The sequence below is a fragment of the Hyperolius riggenbachi genome, chromosome 2 (assembly GCF_040937935.1).
Source record: "Hyperolius riggenbachi isolate aHypRig1 chromosome 2, aHypRig1.pri, whole genome shotgun sequence".
In the NCBI taxonomy this organism is placed as follows: Eukaryota; Metazoa; Chordata; class Amphibia; order Anura; family Hyperoliidae; genus Hyperolius; species Hyperolius riggenbachi.
In genome coordinates, this window is record NC_090647.1 from 218,237,665 (window position 1) to 218,259,946 (window position 22,282).

The 22,282-nt window shown below is 45.5% G+C and overlaps 1 protein-coding gene across 1 annotated transcript in view; it reads right to left on the bottom strand.

Annotated features, from left to right (window-relative positions):
• Positions 1–22,282, bottom strand: part of GABRA5 (gamma-aminobutyric acid type A receptor subunit alpha5) — a 380,379-nt gene that overhangs the window by 20,299 nt on the left and 337,798 nt on the right. The window contains exon 9 of the mRNA XM_068268152.1: positions 5,440–5,651. Coding sequence (XP_068124253.1) covers positions 5,440–5,651 — 212 coding nt within the window. The remainder of the gene's footprint in view (positions 1–5,439; positions 5,652–22,282) is intronic.

The following is a 22,282-nucleotide window of genomic DNA, read 5'->3' on the forward strand; positions in this document are numbered from 1 at the left end:
CACAATCATTCCCAGTCTAGGCCCCAGCTGGGGCAGAAGCAGATATTCTTTACCTGTGAATCAATAGCTTGCTTTAGACAGTACTCTGGCAGTGCTGCTGGTACCTTTATGATCTTGTCCAGAGGTCACCAACTACCTATGGTCAGGGCCTAGTCCAGGACCGATTGCAGGGAAATTGAGACCGGCAGGGGAAATGGAGACAGTGATCCTGGTGTGGATACCCTAAAGAAAGTATGTACAGACTCATATTATGTAGACATTTTCAGCTTGGATATCCTTTAACCCCAAAAGCACATAGTCATCCAGTATGAAAAGTATTCTATTTTAACAAACACATTTGTCCATATAAGCTACTTGACAGAGAAAGCTCAACCTAAGGATTTCCGATGTAATACAATGCTCTATCAGCTTATGCTGCAGCTTGGCACAATCACTGAATAGTCACTGATTAATGAGGAGTGCCTGGCCATCCCATACAGAAGATAGTTGTCGGCCTGCTTCTACTCACTGAGTAGAAAGAAATGCTGTGTCCTGGTGTTTCCTATCCCCATGGGTACATCCTTCAACTGCAGCCTCCCCCCTTCTCTGCACAGAAGCTCTCTGTCCTCCTGGGCCTCCTCCTCCACACAGCACATTCTGTTACTCAAAGGGCTCTGCAGCTGGCATCACCTGCAGTCTGCAGACATAGGCAGAAAAGCTACTGACAACAGGAATGGAATCCCTGTGTCATCTGATATTTAAAATGACATGCACTAGCACAGCCTGAACACTCTCTCCACTAGCTGCTTGCTCTGCAGGCAGGGGCAAGACCTTCACCTCAGCCAGTCAGCACACACAATTGCATTGTTCGTAGCAGGATGGAATTCCCTCAGCTTAATGGTGCCGCTGAGGGACACATTTATAGTGGCATATAAATACGGGCAGCTACTCCCAAAAATGGACAGTACGGACAGCATGATTTTGTTGCATTTTTAATGGACTGCCGGTCCAAATATGGGGATTTGGCAGCCCTGCATCAGTCATAGAATCCAGAGGCAGACTCATCCAGTTGAGGACATATTGACAAGTATATTATACCCCATATGGTTATTTCAGATGAAAAAAATGATAACCAATAAATCCTATTTCTGGTTTCACCTATGCATTGGTTGAAAAATAGAGAGTGAAGTTTTGTGCTGTAGAGCTGTCTTTCAGCACCACAGCATGACTACCTCACTACTGTAAGACCTGCCACACCTGTCACACTGGCTGCTACCTTGCTGGACACTCCCAGCATTCCTTACTCACCACCGCTGCTGTGTCGGGCTCCTCTGCACTCATTCAACATCCTTTTCTTGTTTGTTTTCATCGAAGTTAATGGCACCAATGTCTGTGGTTTATAGAAAAGTCCCCATACATTCTACTGTATAGTCATCATATTCAAAACATCTTTATAGTTTTTAAAAAAATCGATTTTAAAAGTTTTTCCATTTGAAGAAAACAGACAGCAATGGGTCTACCCTCCCAAGCTACTTTAACCCCTTGTCACCCATGCAGGCTGGTATAGCCAGAATTCAGAGCTCAGATCCCGTTGACTCCATGCCCTGAGCTATAGCAGCCTGCATGGTCCTTGAAATCGGGGTAAGGTAAGTATGAGCCCCTTTTTCATAAAAATGTACGTTGCAAAAATCCAGTATATTTTTGTGAAATTAGGAGTCATTGTGAAAATGTGCATTACTGTACAGTAATGATTATATACAGAAATAGTTTTACAGTAGTTTCAAATTTCACATATAATTTTACATCATAATTGCAAATTTCACTGCAAAATTACTACTCTGTGAAATATTAACCCATCATTAATCAGTATTTGCACAGAGTAATGGTACTGGTACTATGATTGACTTGACAATGCCTTAACCACTTAAGGACCAGGGCTGTTTTGAATGATCTGTGCTCCGTGGGCTCTCCAGCCCGCAGCACAGATCGTGTAAAAGGCAGGGCGATCAGACTTCCCCCCTTTTTTTCCCCACTAGGGGGATGACCTGCTGGGGGGGTCTGATCGCCGCCACTCCGTGTGGCCGAGCGGGGGGGGGGGGGGGCTCCTCAAAGCCCCCTCCGCAGCGCAATTCCTCCCTCCCTCTCCTTCCCTCCCTACCTCTCGCTCCATGGGCGGCACAGGACGGCGATGCGTCTTGCGCAGGGCCGTTTCTACAGCCGTGCGCCCAGTGCCGCCGCACTGAGCGCTGCTGGGAGGGGGGCGCTGTGATGGAGGGGGGAGCCGCAGCTGCGGGGAGGGCAGCCCGACCTCTCCCTCCCTCTCCCCGGGCCGCCCTTCATGCGATCCCCCCTCGGACGGAGTGCAGAGTAATGCGCAGGGAAGCGCTATAGAAAACTACTCACCTCCCTGGTTCCAAGCGCTGCTCTCTCGCCGACAGTCTCATTTCTGCATACACGCTGATACATACACACGCTGCTTCCGGCTAAACAGGAAGCAGCGTGTATCAGCGTGTATGCATGAGACTGTCGGCGAGAGAGCAGCGCTTGGAACCAGGGAGGTGAGTAGTTTTCTATAGCGCTTCCCTGCTACCTATCTAACCTATCCTGGGGGGCACCTACCTATCTAACCTATACTGGGGGGCAGCTACCTATCCAACCTATCCTGGGGGGCACCTACCTATCTAACCTATACTGGGGGGCAGCTACCTATCTAACCTATACTGGGGGGCAGCTACCTATCTAACCTATATTGGGGCAGCTACCTATCTAACCTATCCTGGGGGGTACCTACCTATCTAACCTATACTGGGGTGCAGCTACCTATCTAACCTGGGAGGCAGCTACCTAATCTAACCTATACTGAGGGGGCAGCTACCTAATCTAACCTATACAGGGGGGCACCTACCTATCTAACCTATACTGGGGGGCAGCTACCTATCTAACCTATAGTGGGAGCATTAACTTATCCAACCTGTATTGGGGGCACCTACCTACCTAGCTAGCCTATACAGGTAACAACTATACTGGCTACTTATATTGGAGGCACCTACCTAACTAACCTATACTGGGGGCATCTACCTATCTAACCTATGCTGGGGGAAACTATTCTGGCTACCTATATTAGAGGCACCCACCTAGCTAACCTGTACTGGGGGCACCTACTACCTATCTAATTTATACCGGGGACGCCTGCCTATCTAAGCTATACTGGGGGCAACTATACTGGCTACCTATACTGGAGGCACCTACCTGGCTAACCTATACCGGAGGCAACTATACTGGCTCACCTATGCCTGGCTACCTATACTGGGGGGACCTATAGCTGGCTACCTATACTGGGGTACCTATTTTGGGGGAATCTATACTGAGTGCAACTAGACCTGGCTAACCTATACTGCAGGCACCCATACCTTGCTGCGGGGGGGGGGGCGCAATTTTTACACCCTCGCCCTGGGTGCATTTAAGCCTAGAAACTGCACTGGTCTTGCGCTGCCTCTGATAGGCTTCAGCCTATCACATGGTGGCGATCCCCAGCCAATTAGAGACCGGGGATCGCCAATCTCCTTTACGGCGCTGCTGCGTAAACAGCAGGGATTTCTTCCCCGCGTGTTTACAATTAGCCTGCGACCCACAATCGGAGGCTCGCTGGCTGTTCACGGAGACACCCTCCGTGAACTGACATGGAACGCGCGGCCGTTTCCATGTAAAACCACAAACGACCAGCCGCCGCCTATCGGCGTTAGTTGGTCGTTAAGTGGTTAAATAATAAAATACTGTAATAGCTCTATTTTAACCACTTGAGGACCACAGTGCTAAACCCCAATAAAGACCAGGCTATTTTTTTCAAAATAGGCCACTGCAGCTTTAAGGCCAAGCTGCAGGGCCGCACAACACAGCACACTAGTGATCCCCCCTTTTCTCCCCACCAACAGAGCTTTATGTTGGTGGGGTCTGATCGCCCCCCCAGTTGTTTATTTATTTTTTTACAAATATTTATTGTATTTTTTTTTCTATTAAATATACATTTTTTTCCTCTCTGCCTCCCTCCCACCCCCGCCAGCCAATCATAGCGATTGGCTGTCATAGGCTTCTGCCTATGAGAGCCGATCACTCTCTTGTGCCCCAGAGGGACAGCCGTGTCACACGGCGGTTTCGCAGTCTAACAGCCTCGCTGCTGGGAGACTGAAGGCAGAGCTCCCCCTACCAAGCAGGAGATGCTTGCGCAGCCTGCACGCAATCTCCTGCAATAGCCGGCCCCAGGACTTGACGCCATTTGGCATTAGGTGGTCCTGGGGCTGCCGCCGGGGTCACGCACCTTGGCTACCCAGGCCCCATGATCATGGCTCTCACGCTATGCCTCACAAATTTCTGGAGTTGATAAGTAGGCCCCCATGTGTTTGTCTTCGAGTAATTCTATAGTGATTCTACACATCACCAGGTGCCAACAGAAACTGCACCCACCCACTCGAGAATAACTTCCAAAATCCAAGATTCCAAAAAGAATGGATGGATAAAATAGGACATACTGCTTGTATAAAGACTGTATGTACACTAAAAAATATTACCTACATAGCAAATAAAACAGGACTGAATATAGAAATGATAAGATCATCTTAAGTATGAATTAGCAAATTATTATATCAGTTTATTACTAGTTGATTTATTACTAGTTGATTATTAACAATGTATTAACTAGTAACATATTTCTTATTAATAAATAGGCATGGTAGTAATGATAATAACATGACTAAATACTGTATGTAATTAAAGTAACAATGTATGATCAAATATAAACTGACTCAGTATCCAAGTCTTACATTTTTATCTGAGAACTATGAACTAGAATCCCTATTACACCAATATGCTGGATCTCCTGTTAGTCCTACCACCAGCATCATCCCATTCCCAGTGTGTTGCGACTTAGTGTGGAGTCACATCTGTAATAATATACATGCACAGCAGAGCATCCTGTCCCTCACATAATTGTAGGATCGGGTGTCCCCCAGTTATGCTAGACATTGTAGACTGCACAGTGGAACAGCTTACCCACCCCTCACTGCCTTTGCTGGTCCTGCCAGACAGCCATTAGTTCACACTTACCTAATAAACGCATTGGAGCATGCTAGAGAGAAATTGCTATAGCAACCTTGCCTGCTTGCCACCCTCCAGGCTGCCAATGACGGCTCACCCTCCTGCCACACAAATTCTGGGTGGCATCAATTACTATTCCCCCATCACCCGACACTGCTGCACGGCCATAGACATAATAACATTATGTTTATGTGATGCCCATTGCCTAGGTCAGGCGCAGCGCGGGTAAGAGCCCGCCAAAATAACCTGCTTCAAGGGCAACTTGTAAACTCAGGCACAAAAATAATTTAAATGAAATGTTTGACCAACGCCTACCTGAGGAAACTCTTTACAACAACAAACAAAATGTTAAATGTTAATAAACAGTACCTTTATCTTTGCTTCTTCAAGTGCCTTCTTGCCATCCCAGGCCCAACTTCGCTTGGTAAAATAGTTCACAGTTGCAAATTCAATAAGTGCAGAAAAAACAAATGCATAACATACAGCTATAAACCAGTCCATTGCAGTAGCATATGCAACTTTTGGCAATGAGTTTCGGGCACTGATGCTCAGGGTAGTCATCGTTAGTACTGTTGTGACACCTATAAGTGGAATACACATAAAATAAAATACATAGTATACTGAACTCTTTAAACACACATATAACTGTATATAATTTCCTCACTACACAAAATTCTAAAGAGTTAATCATAATAATGTATTATAATATGCTTAGAAAATATTTATAATTAGTTTATGTACACCAGTTTCACCCAAAACCAGCATTTAGTGCTAGGCCTGTTTATTAGGCAAGGCAGTATGCTTTGTACATTTATTTGACACATGATATTGTAGTATTGTATCCTCTTCTGTGATCTATCAACTAAAAGAATATAAACTCTCCAATCCTTACTGAACTTTTCTGCTTGACTCACCTACAGTATTTCTCTTTCCTCAACTGTTACCTTTACTTGCCAATCTCTTCACAGGTTGCCAATTATCCAGAGCACCCATTTCAAATTCTTAACTGTAAGCTACAAATCTCAGTCAGTTTGTCCCCTCCATACACTGTATCTTCTTACTAATGTCCAGATACCACACCAGCTACAACTTTTGCTAAATATTATTATTATGATGATGATGATGATGATGATGATTATTATTATTTTTTTATTTCAATTTACAATATATACTGTCAGCATCTCCCATGGCACTGTACAATAGTGAATACAAACTAATTGTTAGTAGTGATTTGCCTAGGGTGGCATCTAGAGAAAAGTGTAGTTAAGTAGGGAGGAGCTAAACTGTAAAGTGCTTTGTAGGTGATGGTTAGGACCTTTAATTGTAACCTTCGTATCATAGGCAGCCAGTGGAGAGGCTCACAGAGTAGCTTAGCATTGCAGAAGTTAGAGGAAAGTTAGATGAGTCATGCCACAGAGATCATGATGGACTGGAGGATGCCACAGGCTAGCAGGTAGACCACAAAGGAGGGAGTAGCAGTAATTAAGACATGAAAAATTAGGAAATGCTCAAGTAGTTTTGTTGCATCATGGGTAAGAGACAAATGTTGGAAATCCTCCTTAGGTGGAGGTGGCAGGAGGCAGATAGTAGTAAGTCAATGCTCAGTTTCTATGATTCGACTCGATTATTACACCTAGGCATCAGGCCAGGGAAACAGGGATTGAAGAAGTTTTATACACACTGATTACTAAACTGCAAGAGAAAAAAGTCTTGCAGGCACTTCAGGATAAAATTCTGACACCACTTTAATTGTTCACCATGCACTTTGTTTCAAAGTCACATACTATGCATCCAGCAACCTGTGGCTAGAAAGACTGCACTTTAGTTCATGCATACTGTGGCCAGCTCAAGCTTGTAAGCAGCAAGCGGAGCAGAAAAACATGCGTGAAGCAGAGATTACAGCAGTGCAGGCAATACTTGCGTAACCATGTGGTGGCAGTTGTGGATCTGGATGGAAGCGCGGATGCCCTAAGCAGTGGTGCTCAGCAGAGCTCGAATATTCGAGTAGCTCGAATATTCGAGCTCTTTTTCAGCTATTCGAGCTCGGTATTCGAGCTCCGAATAGCTGCAGCTATTCGAATGGGCTATTCGCGTACACTCGAATAGCCCATTCACTATTCGAGCTATTCGAGCAAACGGCGCTATTCGAGCTCGGTACCGAGCTCGAATAGCGTCATAGCCCAGATTGATGTCCTTAGAGCCAATCAGAGGGCTCCCAGGCCCTCTGACGGCAGCCAATCACAGAGGGGGACCCTGGCCAGCCCCTACCCTATAAATAGCGGCCGCCATGTTACGTTTCTCCGTCCTTGCCTGAGACTTGCATAGAGAGAGAGTTGCTCCTTTGTGCTTTGGCTTAGCAAGAGCTTTATTGTGGTCATTTACCTAGCGTTTTTGCTCACATACACCTCCTATACACACCTATATTGTTGTTAGTTAGTTAGACATTGTATTTTAGTTAGTAGCTTTTGTGTTACATAGAGACAGACACAGCTGCTGCAGGCTTACAGCTTTAGGCCTCAGGGCCTGCCTGTGTGGGCAGCTGTCCTCCTGTCCTCTGTTTATTTCTCTCTATTCTATACCAGTATTTCTGCTGTCCTTTACTACTGATTGTATTAGTATTGTAGTTATATACTGTAACTGTACTAGGACACTCACTGTCACTGTTCATAGGCTACTAGCTGCTCCTGCGTGTGTGCACTCACTGTCTGTGTACACACTACACACACTCTATTTCCAAGTTCTGATAACTGATTGATTATTGAAATTGAATATTGTAATTAGTTAGTTGTACTCACTGTTACTACTTACTGTACTAGGAGTCTCGGACACTCAGTCACTGTTCATAGGCTACTAGCTTCTGCGTGTGTGCACTCACTGTCTGTGTACACACTACACACACTCTATTTCCTTCTGATAACTGATTGATTATTGTAATTAGTTAGTTGTACTTACTGTTACTACTTACTGTACTAGGAGTCTAGGACACTCAGTCACTGTTCATAGGCTACTAGCTCCTGCGTGTGTGCACTCACTGTCTGTGTACACACTACACACACTCTATTTCCTTTTGATAACTGATTGATTATTGTAATTAGTTAGTTGTACTTACTGTTACTACTTACTGTACTAGGAGTCTAGGACACTCAGTCACTGTTCATAGGCTACTAGCTCCTGCGTGTGTGCACTCACTGTCTGTGTACACACTACACACACTCTATTTCCTTTTGATAACTGATTGATTATTGTAATTAGTTAGTTGTACTTACTGTTACTACTTACTGTACTAGGAGTCTAGGACACTCAGTCACTGTTCATAGGCTACTAGCTGCTCCTGCGTGTGTGCATTCACTGTCTGTGTACACACTACACACACTCTATTTCCAAGTTCTGATAACTGATTGATTATTGTAATTGAATATTGTAATTAGTTAGTTGTACTCACTGTTACTACTTACTGTACTAGGAGTCTCGGACACTCAGTCACTGTTCATAGGCTACTAGCTCCTGCGTGTGTGCACTCACTGTCTGTGTACACACTACACACACTCTATTTCCTTCTGATAACTGATTGATTATTGTAATTAGTTAGTTGTACTTACTGTTACTACTTACTGTACTAGGAGTCTAGGACACTCAGTCACTGTTCATAGGCTACTAGCTCCTGCGTGTGTGCACTCACTGTCTGTGTACACACTACACACACTCTATTTTCTTCTGATAACTGATTGATTATTGTAATTAGTTAGTTGTACTTACTGACTGTTACTACTTACTTACTTACTGTACTAGGGACACTCACTCAGTCACTGTTCATAGGCTAGCTCCTGCGCGTGTTTGCGCGTGCGTGCACTCACTGTCTGTAGTGTACACACACTAAATTTACTTGTGATTACTACTGATTATTGTAAGTTGTAACTGCTAGTTGTACTTCCTGACTGTTACTACTTACTTACTGTACTAGGGACACTCACTCAGTCACCTCACCCACCAACCCACTCCATTAAAGTACCCCACTTTTCACCCGCCCTTTTAAAAAACTTTTGTCTATACGCCCAAAACATCGAAGATGTCTGGAAGTGGCAGCCAGCGCGGTTTGGGCAAGGGGAAGGGCAGCAAGGGAATCAGGAGGAGAGGGAGCAGCATTGTGGCAAGCCGCGGGCGCGGGCGCGCCACCATGCACAGTTCCGCAGTAGCAGCAGCAGCAGCGTCAGTGGCTAACATTCCTCCCATAGCCACTGGCCGTGGACGCCTTGGGCGCCGCCCAGCAGGAGCATCTGCAACTCACGCTGCAGAGACACAGCAGCAGCAGCGTGTAGCACCTGCTCCGATTTTCCTCCAGCCGGGTCGGAAACGTCCCATTGAGGAAAAGCATGCAGACACTGTGGTGCAACTCATGACGGAGGATGAGCAGCCCGCCATCAGCTCTGCATCTGAGGCCTCCACCCTCACCACCACCACCACCACCCCTGTTCGCAGCAGCCGCCCAGCAGGGCCTGGGGAGGAGGCCAGTTCACCGTCAGTTGGCGACCTGTCATTCAGCAGTCTTTTGACCCCAGGCATCATGAGTCAATTGTCTGCTGTTGTTGGCGATTTTGAGGAGGAGATGCTGATGGGCACTTTGGGGGATGAGGGATTGGACAGCAAGACTGTGGCGACAGTCAAGCAGCCCATCCATGCATCAGGAGAGGAGTTTGGGGGGTCCTCATCCCAGCAGGACATGTTTCAGGAGGGGGAGGATGATGATGACCCGGTGACAGACAGAGACTGGGTGCCACCACCTCCAGGGGATGTCGTCCTCAGCAGCTCTGAGGAGGAGGAGGAGGATGCTCTTGTGGGCCTTGCAAGGAGGCGCATCATTGCAAGCATTGGCAGCAGCAGTAGGCAGGTCCCACAGCCTGCTGGTGTCTCAGGCTCAGCAGCAGCAGCAGCAGCATCTGCCAGTACCACCACCAGCCGCACCCAAGCCCCCCAAGCCCCCCCCCCAACCACCACAGGGAGACAGGCAGCAGCGCTTCCATGCCGTAGGGGGATGTTTCTGTCACCAATCTGGCGCTTTTTCACCATGCCCACAGTGTACAGCAAGTACGCCACTTGCAACCACTGTCAGCGGAAGTTGAGCAGAGGTGCAGACCCCTTAAAGTTCTGCACCAGCTCGCTCATCAACCACCTTGCTGCGAAACATTTCCACCAGCATCAGGAGTTCCAGAGGCTGAAGGCATCTGGTGCTGGCAGTGGCACCACACCCATCACTGCACAGCCTTCAGCAGCAGCAGCAACAGCAGCCACCCGCCCTCCTGCTCCTCCAGCAGCACCAGCAGGAGTGCGGAAACGCACTGCTCCTCCCCCCTCTGCAACTCCTGCCGCCGACACTGAGGCCTGTTCTGGCAGCCAGTCCTCAGTGGCCTCCTCCGCTGTGTCTGCTGATTCCCGTGCCAGCAAAAGGCCACGCCAGAGCCTTTTGAGCGAGTCCTTCCAGGGGGTGGTTAGGGCTCTGCCTCCCAGCAGCCGTCGCGTGCGGCAGCTGAACGGCTTGCTGGCACGGGCCATGTGCTCCCAACTCCTGCCGTACACGCTCGTGCAGGAGGGGAGCGACATTCGTGCGCTGCTTGCTTGCGCAGCCCCAGACTGGCAGCTCCCCAGCAGACACTTTTTCTCCCACAAGGCCATTCCTGCACTGCACCGCTTTGTGATGGCCAATGTGGAGCGAGGGCTGGAGCACGCGGTTGGTGAAAGGGTCCACGTCACCATGGACTCCTGGAGCAGCCGCTTCGGGACAGGCCGCTACCTGTCCTTCACTGTCCACTGGGTCAGCTTGGTGGAAGGGGGTGAGGATGGGAGAGCAGCAGCGGGCACAGCAGCAGCAGCAACACAGTGGGTGGTGCCACCCCGCAGGGTCAGGGGAACTGCAGCAGGTTCCTCCGATCCTCTGCCATCCTCCGGCACACCTGGCCAAACCCCCCGCCTCAGCAGCAGCGTGAAGGCCCGCCACTGCCAAGCGCTGCTGCACTTGGTCAGCCTTGGGAAGACCAAGCTGACGGCAACCCATGTGTTGGCCAAACTCCAGGAGCAGGAGAGGATTTGGCTGACCCCCAGAGGCCTCAGAGTCGGAGAGGTGGTGGCCGACAATGGGGCCAATCTGGTTGCCGCAATAGACAGGGGAAACCTGACCCACATCCCCTGTCTTGCCCACGTGCTGAACCTGGTGGTGCAGAAGTTCTTGCGCACCTACCAGGGGATGGGCGAACTGCTGGAAACGGCAAGGAACGTTATGCGTCACTTCCGGCGCTCGGCTGCAGCCTGTGCGAGCCTGGAAGACGTGCAAAAGGAGCTGGATCTGCCACGCCATCGGCTGATCCTTGACGTTCCGACTCGCTGGAACTCCACCCTGGCGATGTTGGAGCGTCTGGTTGAACAGAAGCGCGCTGTCAAACAGTACCTTGCCCTGGCCACTGTTTCCGCCGCTCAGAGAAGGGACAAGACCAGCAACATCCCGTCCATCGTCCCCGATGATGACTGGAGGCACATGCAGCAGGTGTGCTTAGTGCTGGCTCCCTTTCTGCAGGCCACTAACATGGTGAGCAGGGACCATGCTATGGTCTGCGAGTGGGTGCCCCTGGTTTGTCTGCTGAACAGGGCCCTCGATGCTTTGCTGGAACAGGGAGCGGCAGCCTTGGACCAGCAGGAGCGGCAAGCAGCTGCACAGTCCACCTCTGAGGGGGAGGAGGAGGAGGACTTGGTGGAGGTCCCTGACCTTGCTGCTGATGAGGGGGATCAGCACAGTGCAGCTGAGTTGGTGCGGGGGTGGAGAGAGGATGAGGCTGACGAGGCAGAGGAGGAGGATGAGGACAGCAGCACTGCCGTCGATGTGCCAGCAGACGTGGCCCGCCTCTTCCCAATGGCAGCGCACATGCTGACGTGCCTGCGCAGAGACCCCAGGGTGATCCAGATGAAGCAGAGGGAGGACATCTGGATCAGCATGATGTTGGACCCACGCCTCAAGGGGAAGTTGAGCCAGTTCCTGCCGCCTGCAGGAGGAGACCCAGCGCAACAAATAAGGAGCTTGCAGCAGGCCCTTGTTGAGCGCTTGGAGGAAGCCTTCCCCCAGCCTTCCACCCCCACTGTCCAGCAGCCAGCACAGAGGCAGCAGCAGGTGCCTGCATCCAGCAGCAAGCGCCCCACAGACCTGCTGTCTCTCAGCCACGAGCTCTACAGGACTGTAGAGGCTCCGGCAGCAGTGACTAGAGAGGAGGTGCATGCAGCAGCATCCTCCACCGGTCACAGCCAGCGCCTGACCCGCATGGTGGCTGACTACATGGGGTCCTACAGCGGGCTTGACAGCGATGCCCCTGTTGATCCCATGGAGTATTGGGTCAAGCGCCTGGAGATCTGGAGCGAGCTGGCGCAGTACGCCCTGGAAGTGCTGTCCTGCCCCCCTTCCATCGTGCTGTCCGAGCGCTGCTTCAGTGCAGCTGGTGGTGTGGTCACCGAGAAACGCTCACGTCTGTCTCACAAGTCTGTGGACAGACTGACGTTTCTCAAGATGAACCAGGCGTGGGTGGAAGGCGAGTTCCTGGCCCCTGTTGTCGGCGAGAGGGGGACATGAACTGGCTAAGAACCATCGTTAATGTGCCTTACCACCCTTTACCACCTCCTGGCTCCTGCTCACTAAGCCAGCCTGGTTCACTTTGACTATTACGTCGCCTGCAGCCACACATTTTACACCTACAGTGGGCTGCTGTGTACTGCCCTTCTGCTGTCTGTCTGTGTTTCCCACTGCCAGGGTACACAGATTTACCTTCTGCTGCCACTCTGCCACCAGCTATTACGTCAAACAATAGCTATATATCTGTGTAATTTGTTTTACAAACAAAACCAAAAAACCATAAAAAAAAAAAAAAAGGTTTAATTTTTCTGAGGTGCCCGGGTTGAAAACTGTGTTGTCCCAGTTGTGTATTGGACACGATGTGGACTGCACGACCGCTGTCTGGGACCTCCTGTTGTGTTCATTTACGGCCTGGTATCACCGCTAGGTACCAGGGCTATTATGTCACGCTGCCTGCCTGCTGCCACACTCACACTACTCCTCCATTCCTCCTGCTGATGCTGCTCTCTGTCTGTGTTTCCCAACGCCAGGGTACACAGATTTACCTTCTGCTGCCACTCTGCCACCAGCTATTACGTCAAACAATAGCTGCTCACATTACTCCTTCATTCCTCCTGCTGCTGCTGCTGCTGTCTGTCTGTCTGTGTTTCCCAACGCCAGGGTACACAGATTTACCTTCTGCTGCCACTCTGCCACCAGCTATTACGTCAAAAAATAGCTATATCTGTGTAATTGGTTGTAAAACCAAAACTACAAAACCATAAAAAAAAAAAAAAAAAAAGGTTTAATTTTTCTGAGGTGCCCGGGTTGAAAACTGTGTTGTCCCAGTTGTGTATTGGACACAATGTGGGCTGCACGACCGCTGTCTGGGACCTCCTGCCTGCTGTGTTTATTTACAGCCCTGGTATCACCGCTAGGTACCAGGGCTATTATGTCACGCTGCCTGCCTCATTGACTGCCTGCTGCCACACACTCATCCTCCTCCTCCTGCTGCTGAATTTACCTCCTGCTGTCTGTGTGTTTCCACTGCCAGGGAGCACATACAATGGCGCTTCCAACATGCGTGCGCCACCAGCTATTTGTTACGCTCAAAAATAGCTGCATTTCTTTAAAAAAAAAAATTTGAAAAGAGAAATAAGTGAAGAAGAAGAAGATATAGAAGAAGATGAAGAAGATGAAGAAGAAGAAGATGAAGATGATGAAGAAGAAGAAGATGAAGAAGAAGAAGATGAAGATGATGAAGAAGAAGAAGATGAAGAAGAAGATGAAGATGATGAAGAAGAAGAAGATGAAGAAGATGAAGAAGATGAAGATGAAGAAGATGAAGATGATGAAGAAGAAGAAGAAGATGAAGAAGAAGATGAAGAAGATGAAGAAGAAAAAGAAGAAGATGAAGAAGATGAAGATGAAGAAGATGAAGAAGATGAAGAAGAAGAAGATGAAGATGATGAAGAAGAAGAAGATGAAGAAGATGATGAAGATGATGAAGAAGAAGAAGATGAAGAAGATGAAGAAGATGAAGAAGATGAAGATGATGAAGAAGATGAAGAAGAAGAAGAAGATGAAGAAGTTGAAGATGAAGTAGATGTAGAAGAAGAAGAAGAAGAAGATGAAGAAGATGAAGAAGATGAAGAAGAAGATGAAGAAGATGAAGAAGAAGATGAAGAAGATGAAGAAAAAGAAGATGAAGAAGAAGAAGATGATGATGAAGAAGATGAAGAAGAAGAAGAAGAAGATGAAGAAGATGAAGATGAAGAAGATGAAGAAGATGAAGAAGAAGAAGATGAAGATGATGAAGAAGAAGAAGATGAAGAAGAAGATGAAGATGATGAAGAAGAAGAAGATGAAGAAGAAGAAGATGATGATGAAGAAGATGAAGAAGATGAAGAAGATGAAGAAGATGAAGAAGAAGAAGAAGATGAAGAAGTTGAAGATGAAGTAGATGTAGAAGAAGAAGAAGAAGATGAAGAAGATGAAGAAGATGAAGAAGAAGATGAAGAAGATGAAGAAGAAGATGAAGAAGAAGATGAAGAAGATGAAGAAAAAGAAGATGAAGAAGAAGAAGATGATGATGAAGAAGATGATGATGAAGAAGATGAAGAATAAGAATAAGAATACAATATAAAAGAAGAAGATATAGAAGAAGATATAGAAGAAGAAGATATAGAAGAAGAAGATATAGAAGAAGAAGAAGAAGATATAGAAGATAAAGAAGAAGAAGAAGAAGTATATACAGTACTGAACAAATTTCTGGACACAACTTCTCTTTTCAACTTTTTTTTTTTAAAGGAACATCCCCACATAATCACTTGCTGTTGTTACTTGGAAAAAAAGAGGTTTCTTGCATCATTCACCCTCAAAACAAGTGTTGGAAGCTATTTAAGGCCATTTCGAATAGTCAGCTCGAATAATGAGCTCGAATACCGACTCGAATAGTAAGCTCGAATTCCGAGGTCGAATCGAATAGTAAAAATTATTCGACTCGAATATTCGACTGATCTCGAATAATTTACTATTCGAATTCGACCTAACTCGAATTTTGAAAAGGGGTATTTGAGCACCACTAGCCCTAAGGGCAGTCCAGGGCGGCTGCCCTAACAGCCGTTTCACCTTTCCTTTGTGGGGGCCTCATCACAGGGGCGGTGTCGCACGTACTGGGTCCCGAGGCTCACTCTCGGCAGGCCCAGCTACCGCATCTGTTGTGGGCGCATCGTTGGCCTTAGTGAGCTTGTGTCGGCGTCTTCTGCCTTTTCAAGCGTAACGCCGTCGCACTCACTTTCATCCTATTGCCAACGTACTTCCGCCCTGGGTGCGCACTATGCGGCTGCTAAGCAACCGCTCTGTGTACACGTGTGGCCTAAGAATCTGCACATGTGTCCACCTTGTGGCCAAGATGCTAACTGCATCTAAAAGGGGCATGCCTTGCATGTGCATCAGTGCTTCCATCCACCAGATCAATCAGGAAGCAGACGTGGGGAAAGGAAAAGGGGGAAAGAGGAAAAAACATTCCTAACACCATTCCTCCACCCAGCTAGCAGCAAAGTGAAAAAGTGCTGTTCTAAATCCCATCTACCTTACTGAACAATATCCATTATTAAATATTGCTTAATACTAACAACATCAACTCTATTATCTATTAGAAATATTAATTACCAAAAATCTATCATCAAAAAGTCCATAATTAAAAGGAGTCGGTCACATGGGACACACATAAAAATCGGACAAAGATTAGGCTGCATTAGATATGATAAAGTCAATTCATCAAAATAGACCTCCAGGGTCCATCAGTCTGTACATATTCAATATTTCTTAATCTTTTTGCACTATCAGTAAGAGAGCTAGGGGGATTGAAAAAGTTAGTATGACACAATTCGTAGACATAATATTCTACAGACTATAGAAAACACGTCAAGTCATTCTGCTCATTGAGTTCTAATGGGCCCAAGGCTTCGGTAATACTAATTAACCATGCTTCTCTTTGTAACATAGTATTTTCCCTATCTCCACCTTGGCTACTTAGGGGGATATGTAATAGACCTATTCCTTTAATTTCTGAGATCCTCCCACCATGTTTTTCATTCATATGTTCAATTAATCGTGGACATCCCACTCCTGAACTAACCAATTTGTTCTCTAATTCATCTCCTTTGACTTCTTGTTGTCATACCAATATAATACCTATTACAACTGCAAAGGATAGTATAGACTACAATCTCCGTTTTACATGTAATCAGGGTCTTAATTTTCCATTCTATTCGGCCTAACTGAAACACCTCCCCTCTTGCCATATTTGGACAAGCCACACAATGGCCACAGGCGCTAGAACCCTTGAACCTCATCGTATCTAACCAGGTATCTTGATTGACATTACGGAATTCACTCTGTGTAATTCGACTTCCTATTGTTTTGCACCTTCTAAACGTGATCAAAGGATTATTTTTTTATTCTGAGAGATGTCTCTGTCATCTTTCAGAATCGGCCAATGCCTAAAAATAATCTCTTTAATATTTTTAAACATACAATTATAATCAAAAACAAACAGAAACATATCTTTATTCTTTTTCCTTGTTTTATAATTGAGCAATCCTGCTCGATCAAGCTTTGAAGCTTTTTCAAGTGCCTGCTGTATATTTTTCTCCTGGTAACCTCTTGCTAGAAGTCTCTCTTTCAGATCAAAAGCCTGTTCCAAAAATGTAGTGTAATCGGAATTATTCCTGCGTAACCTTACAAATTGACTATATGGAATTCCCTCAATTGTATGTTTTGGATGATAACTCCCTCCATGTAAAACCGAGTTTGTAGCGGTCGGTTTCCTATAACCCTCCGTCGCCACTTTTTGATTCTCCACCACCAATCTCAAATTCAGGAATGTGAGATCTTTTCCTTCCCATTCGCTCGTGAAGGATAGCTCAAATGTGTTATCCTGTAAGTACTCAACAAACTCCATTAAGTTGTCCCTGGTCGAACCCCACATGACCAAGATGTCATCTACATACCTCTTCCACACACCCAGTCATTGTCTGTATGGATTACGAGAACTATAAATGTATTCTTGTTCCCATAAGGATAGGTACAGATTTCCAAGGACAGGGGCCACAGGGGTCACCATCGCTGTCCCCGTCACTTTCTGAATTCATTCTCCCCAAAACTTAAAGGCATTGGAATGCAATACCCACGTAAGACATTCTCCTATTAAGGAGATATAACCTGCATCTTTTTCCTTTCTCCTTAAGATTTCCTCAACTGCAATAACTCCTTTCTCCTGTGGGATACTTTCATATAAATTGACAACATTAATACTTGCCAGACTATATTCATAACTTAACTCCCATTCATCTACTAATTTCAGTACTGCAGTAGAGTCCTTCAAATAAGAGGGAATATCCTCCAAGAAGGGTCTAAGGGTGTGGTCAATGTACTTCGAGAAGGGCTCAGTCACCGAGCCCCTCGCTGACACAATTGGTCGTCCTGGGGGACCGACCAGGGACTTATGTATTTTAGGCAAAAAATACCACACAGGATACCGTGGGCATTCTATGAACAATTGTTCACCCAATTTTTGACTCGAGTAGTTCTTAGTCACTCCCTTTCTAAGTAAGGCACACAGCCCATCCTGGAATTTCTTTGTAGGATTCATTTTTAATTTCAAATAAGAGCTTTCATCTAACAATTGTCTTTGGGCCTCTTTAACATAATATTGCCTACTAATGGCTACAATATTACCCCCTTTTTGGCTTTTTTTATTATGGGATCCTTTCTCGATTTCAACCATTTTAACGCCTTCATTTCTTTTTCACTCAAATTGGATGAAACTCCAGGATAGATCTGTGCCCTAACATCTCTCAACACTGATTCCTGAAATATATCAACTGGTGACCCTAATTATTAAGTAAGGCTCAGGATTTAACATGGTGGAAATATAACTATTTCACTTCTGTCCATGTTATGTTCTAAAAAGCTTTAGGACATTAAAGAGGAGATAGCATTAGGACAGTTGGTGACACCGGCTGTTATGGCATCAGCAGTCAGGAAACAGGTGGTTATCATCATCATATAGGTAATACTGAAAACCAAAGAAGCTGATAAATTGCACAAGAACATAAAGTATAGATAGAGAAGAGAAGGGATCTGAGGACCAAGCTTTGGAATACCACAACAGAGAGAGAGTGCAAGTAGGAGATGTTGCTGGTGTGTACAACTCTGAAGACTCCCATCCCCCCTATCAGGGGAGAGCAACATCCAGGATGCCCAGAGAGGAGAGGATTTAGAGAAGCAAAGGATGGTCCAGTGCGTAAAAAGTAGAGGAGAGTTCATTATACTTACAGCATCTCTTCAAATGCATGTATACACAACTATTCATAAGCTTCTCTCTTCCTCTGTACTTCCCTTTCAAAACATCCTGTTCTTCAATGATTTAATTAAACCCTTAAACTCAAACTTTTTTTCAGGCAAGTATACAATCTAATTTAGGTCACCCCTATAAGCCTCTAACCAAGCTTTGCTTTTAGCAGAGCTTGGATGCCTATGGAGATAGATTTATGTTGTGTCTCTCCTAGTCTTTTACATTAAAAGGATACATTTCCCGGGGTATCTCCCTTCTGTTTCTTGTAATTGCTGTTACTCTGTATTAGTCATTATCACATTTATGTTGTTTACCACCTCTGTATTATGTACCCCCATTTGCAATATGCACAATTTTTATTTCTTATGGCACCAGCATTTAATGTTCAATAGTAAGTGTCAAAACCAATTATAGAATCATGAACTTTTTTTGTAATGTAATTTTCAAAATTTGCAGACAAAAATAAAACGTTCAGTGAAGTAGCATTGTGTAGTAGTAAAACACTGGTATTTAGGAATGTAGAAAATGGCAGAGGTGACGGAAATTTCAGACTTGCCTTATTTTTTTCTTTTTAAGTGTGACAGCAGTCAACTGAATATTGAGGCTGCAATTTCTACTAATTTTGCCAGAAATGCAGGTTTTCTTTTTTTGTATTTCAAATAATACCGTTGCCTGTGTTATTAATTGGGGTTATTTTCACTCATTCCCTGCCCCATGACTATTGCTAGAATGATGAAAAGTGGAGGAATTCCAAAATAGTAAATTTATAAGAGTACTGCCTTTCTTCACAATAGAAGCTACCTTTTGTTATTTACAGCGCTTGATGGGCCAGTATTGCATTCAAGCATGTGCAAAATTTATCGGAGATGGTGTAAATGTGGCTGGCTACATCTGTGTCAGGTTCACTGCTAATTATGTGCGTACCTGTTCTGCAGCGAGTGTTGGCCAGGTAGCAAACTAGCCATAGGGAGCATGCGGTTCCATAGCAGGACAAGGCCTCCTGACCTGATAATGTGCCATTCAAAATGATGCCTGCTTCTCTGGGAGTGCATGGAGCATTTCACCAGCAAAGATGAATAAATAATAAGTACAAGAGCTTTCTCTATGGCAAATTTTACTTTGCAGCTCGTTCCTGTGAATTACTGACGTGAACTGATTGTCTTCAGTTCTGCTTTAACAATATGGTTGCTCCATATAAAAGAAAGGTTAAATTATACACTTTGAAAAATAAGGTTTTTGAAAGGCAAGTGACTTAAATGTGTTTCTATGTCTTTATTTGAAAAGCTTTCAATCAGAGAAGAGAAAGCCAAGCTTTCACTCTGTTTTGTTCTCCTCAAGGTTTATGGTTTACTTTCTGAGAAAATGATTTCTGCAAAGTGTCTGTAAAAACTTAATGAGCTTCCAAGTTCCAAACAAGTGACCAGAGTGGAGCCATTTCCATCTGCAAGCTCTGCTGCTGTTCTCAGCACTTTTTTGATCTTCACAACAAACAATTATGACCAGACACTAAAAATCTGTGCTTAGCTTTTGTACACCAAGTGTAGTATTGATCCTGGCAAATAAAGTCTATTTCTAGATCTGAAAGTTAAAAGAAAAAAGTACAGTTTATGCTATAAACCTATGGGGCAAGTGCAGAGTTGTAACACCTTGGCTGCATAGCAAATTCATTATCAGAGTCCATAGCTCTGTTATTTCCATTTTAAAACAAATTCTGTTGTATTGTAAAAAAAAAAAAAATGAATACGATACTAAATGCACTTCTTTGTATAGTACTCTGATTATTTACATTTAAAACTATCTCCAGTGACCTAACTATGAAGCTATGAAGCGTTGAAATGGAGAAAGAGGTGCCAGTACCAGGAAAAAATGAATTAAAAAACATTTAAAAGAAGAGATGGTGGTGGACTGTTATCATTCTCGGCATTCTGATCCCCGTCATCAGCGTCCTGTGCTTAAGCGTGTGTGCGCTCTGTGTTTTATGTGCTGTAGCAACTTCCGGGTACGCTGTTATGGTGTATGCGTGCGCGCACATGCGTACATAAGTATGCTTCTAATGCGCATATGCATTAACGCGCATGCGCGTACACGTTGACGCATAATCTGGGGCCAGATTCAAAAACTGTATAAAGGTTCCTGGTTGCAGCCACTCAGTGCTGTTACTTCATTACAGCTAGTTGGTATTTGCCTGCTTTACATTGTTATCTGATTCTCTGGTATCTGACCTCGGCTTGTTCCTGATTACGTTTTTTCTGCCGCCTGCCTCAACCTGTGCCTGTTTACCTGTTTACGCCTGTCTGCCGCTTGCCTCGACCTGTGGTTGTTTACCTGCTTATGCCTGTCTGCCGCCTGCCTGGACCTGTGCCTGTTTACTCGACTACGCTCCCAGCCTCTCACATCGGACTCGGTTGTTCTCTCTGCCTCCGGTGGGGCAATACTGGGGGCTGCGACCTGGTGGCTAATAGGCAGCTGAAAGTAGTCCGTTGCCCACTAGGGCTAGTGGCCCATCATCCCTTGCGGGGTGCTCTGGTGAAAACCCATAGCCACTTAGACTCCGCGCCCTGGGAGAGCCCACACCAACCACTGGTGTCAGGGTCAACAGCCTGTCCGTCCTCGTAACATGGACTTATCTCCCCATTCAGTAGACACAAATTCTTTTGATTTTTTGGGTCAAAAATTATTTATTAAAAAAAAACCTCCATAATTTAACGTGTTTTGCAGGCTCAAACCCACTCCATCAGGCAATAACAGGTGTATAAAAGCTAGGACAGGTCAATGGGAAAGCCAAAGCGCCTTTTTCGCTTTTGAATAAATTATTGTTGACCAAAAAATCGACAGAATCTGTGTCTACTGAATGGGGAGGTAAGTCCACCACTACCTCCTCTTTTATACTCTTTCCAATGCATTTTAACTTGGTACTGGCACCTCTGTTCCCATTTCAGCAAGCAAGCAAGACAGACTAGTGCTGGCTAGTTCAGTACTGCCATGCATTTCTCAATGCTATTTTCCATAGGGAGAGGGATTCGCAATGTCCTCCCTTCTGAGATGTGCGTCATTGTCTTTTGGGCTTTAACCATGGGGTGGCTCTGGTGTGTGAGTCACCTAGCATTGCTTTATGGGGGAGATATGATCTCCATAACCAGATTGTGTAAATTAAGTCCTAGCCTGAAGAGAGAGGCTGTGCAGGAGTGGAAAATGGAAAATAGTGATGTGAGTGGGGACTCTGGGGAGAAATGCAAGCCAGTTCTGAATATAATAGCCAGCACATAATAGCTAAACCCTGGGTGCCCTATAACTTTTTCTGCTGTCCCACTGTTTCTCTTACATTTCTGGCTGAGTATCCACCTGTATTTGGTGCTCAAATTAACCTCTTGGTGCTTGGTTATAGTAAAGCCAAGCAAATATTTCCTCTTCACTGCTGCTATCCACTCACCACAAGCGGCACCCGTATTGCCAGCCAGACACCAGATGCCCAAATTCCCTGCTTTATTAGTTTCATCCTAGGAAAAGTTTTTTGACTGCACAAGAGCAATTGGACCATTTCTGGGAATCAAAATAGTGCTATATTAACCTTTAGAAGTTGCATACTGTAAATGTGGACAGTATGAGTGAAAGTTGAGTGAAGCAAAATACTCTGATGATGTTTGATAAATCAGATGTAATTTAGTTAAAAAAGTATCCTTTTTTAATCCAAATTTGTTTATAAATTATAAAAAATTTATTGAAATCCTTTACCAGTAAATACTGAAGCACTATACCTTGTGTATTAG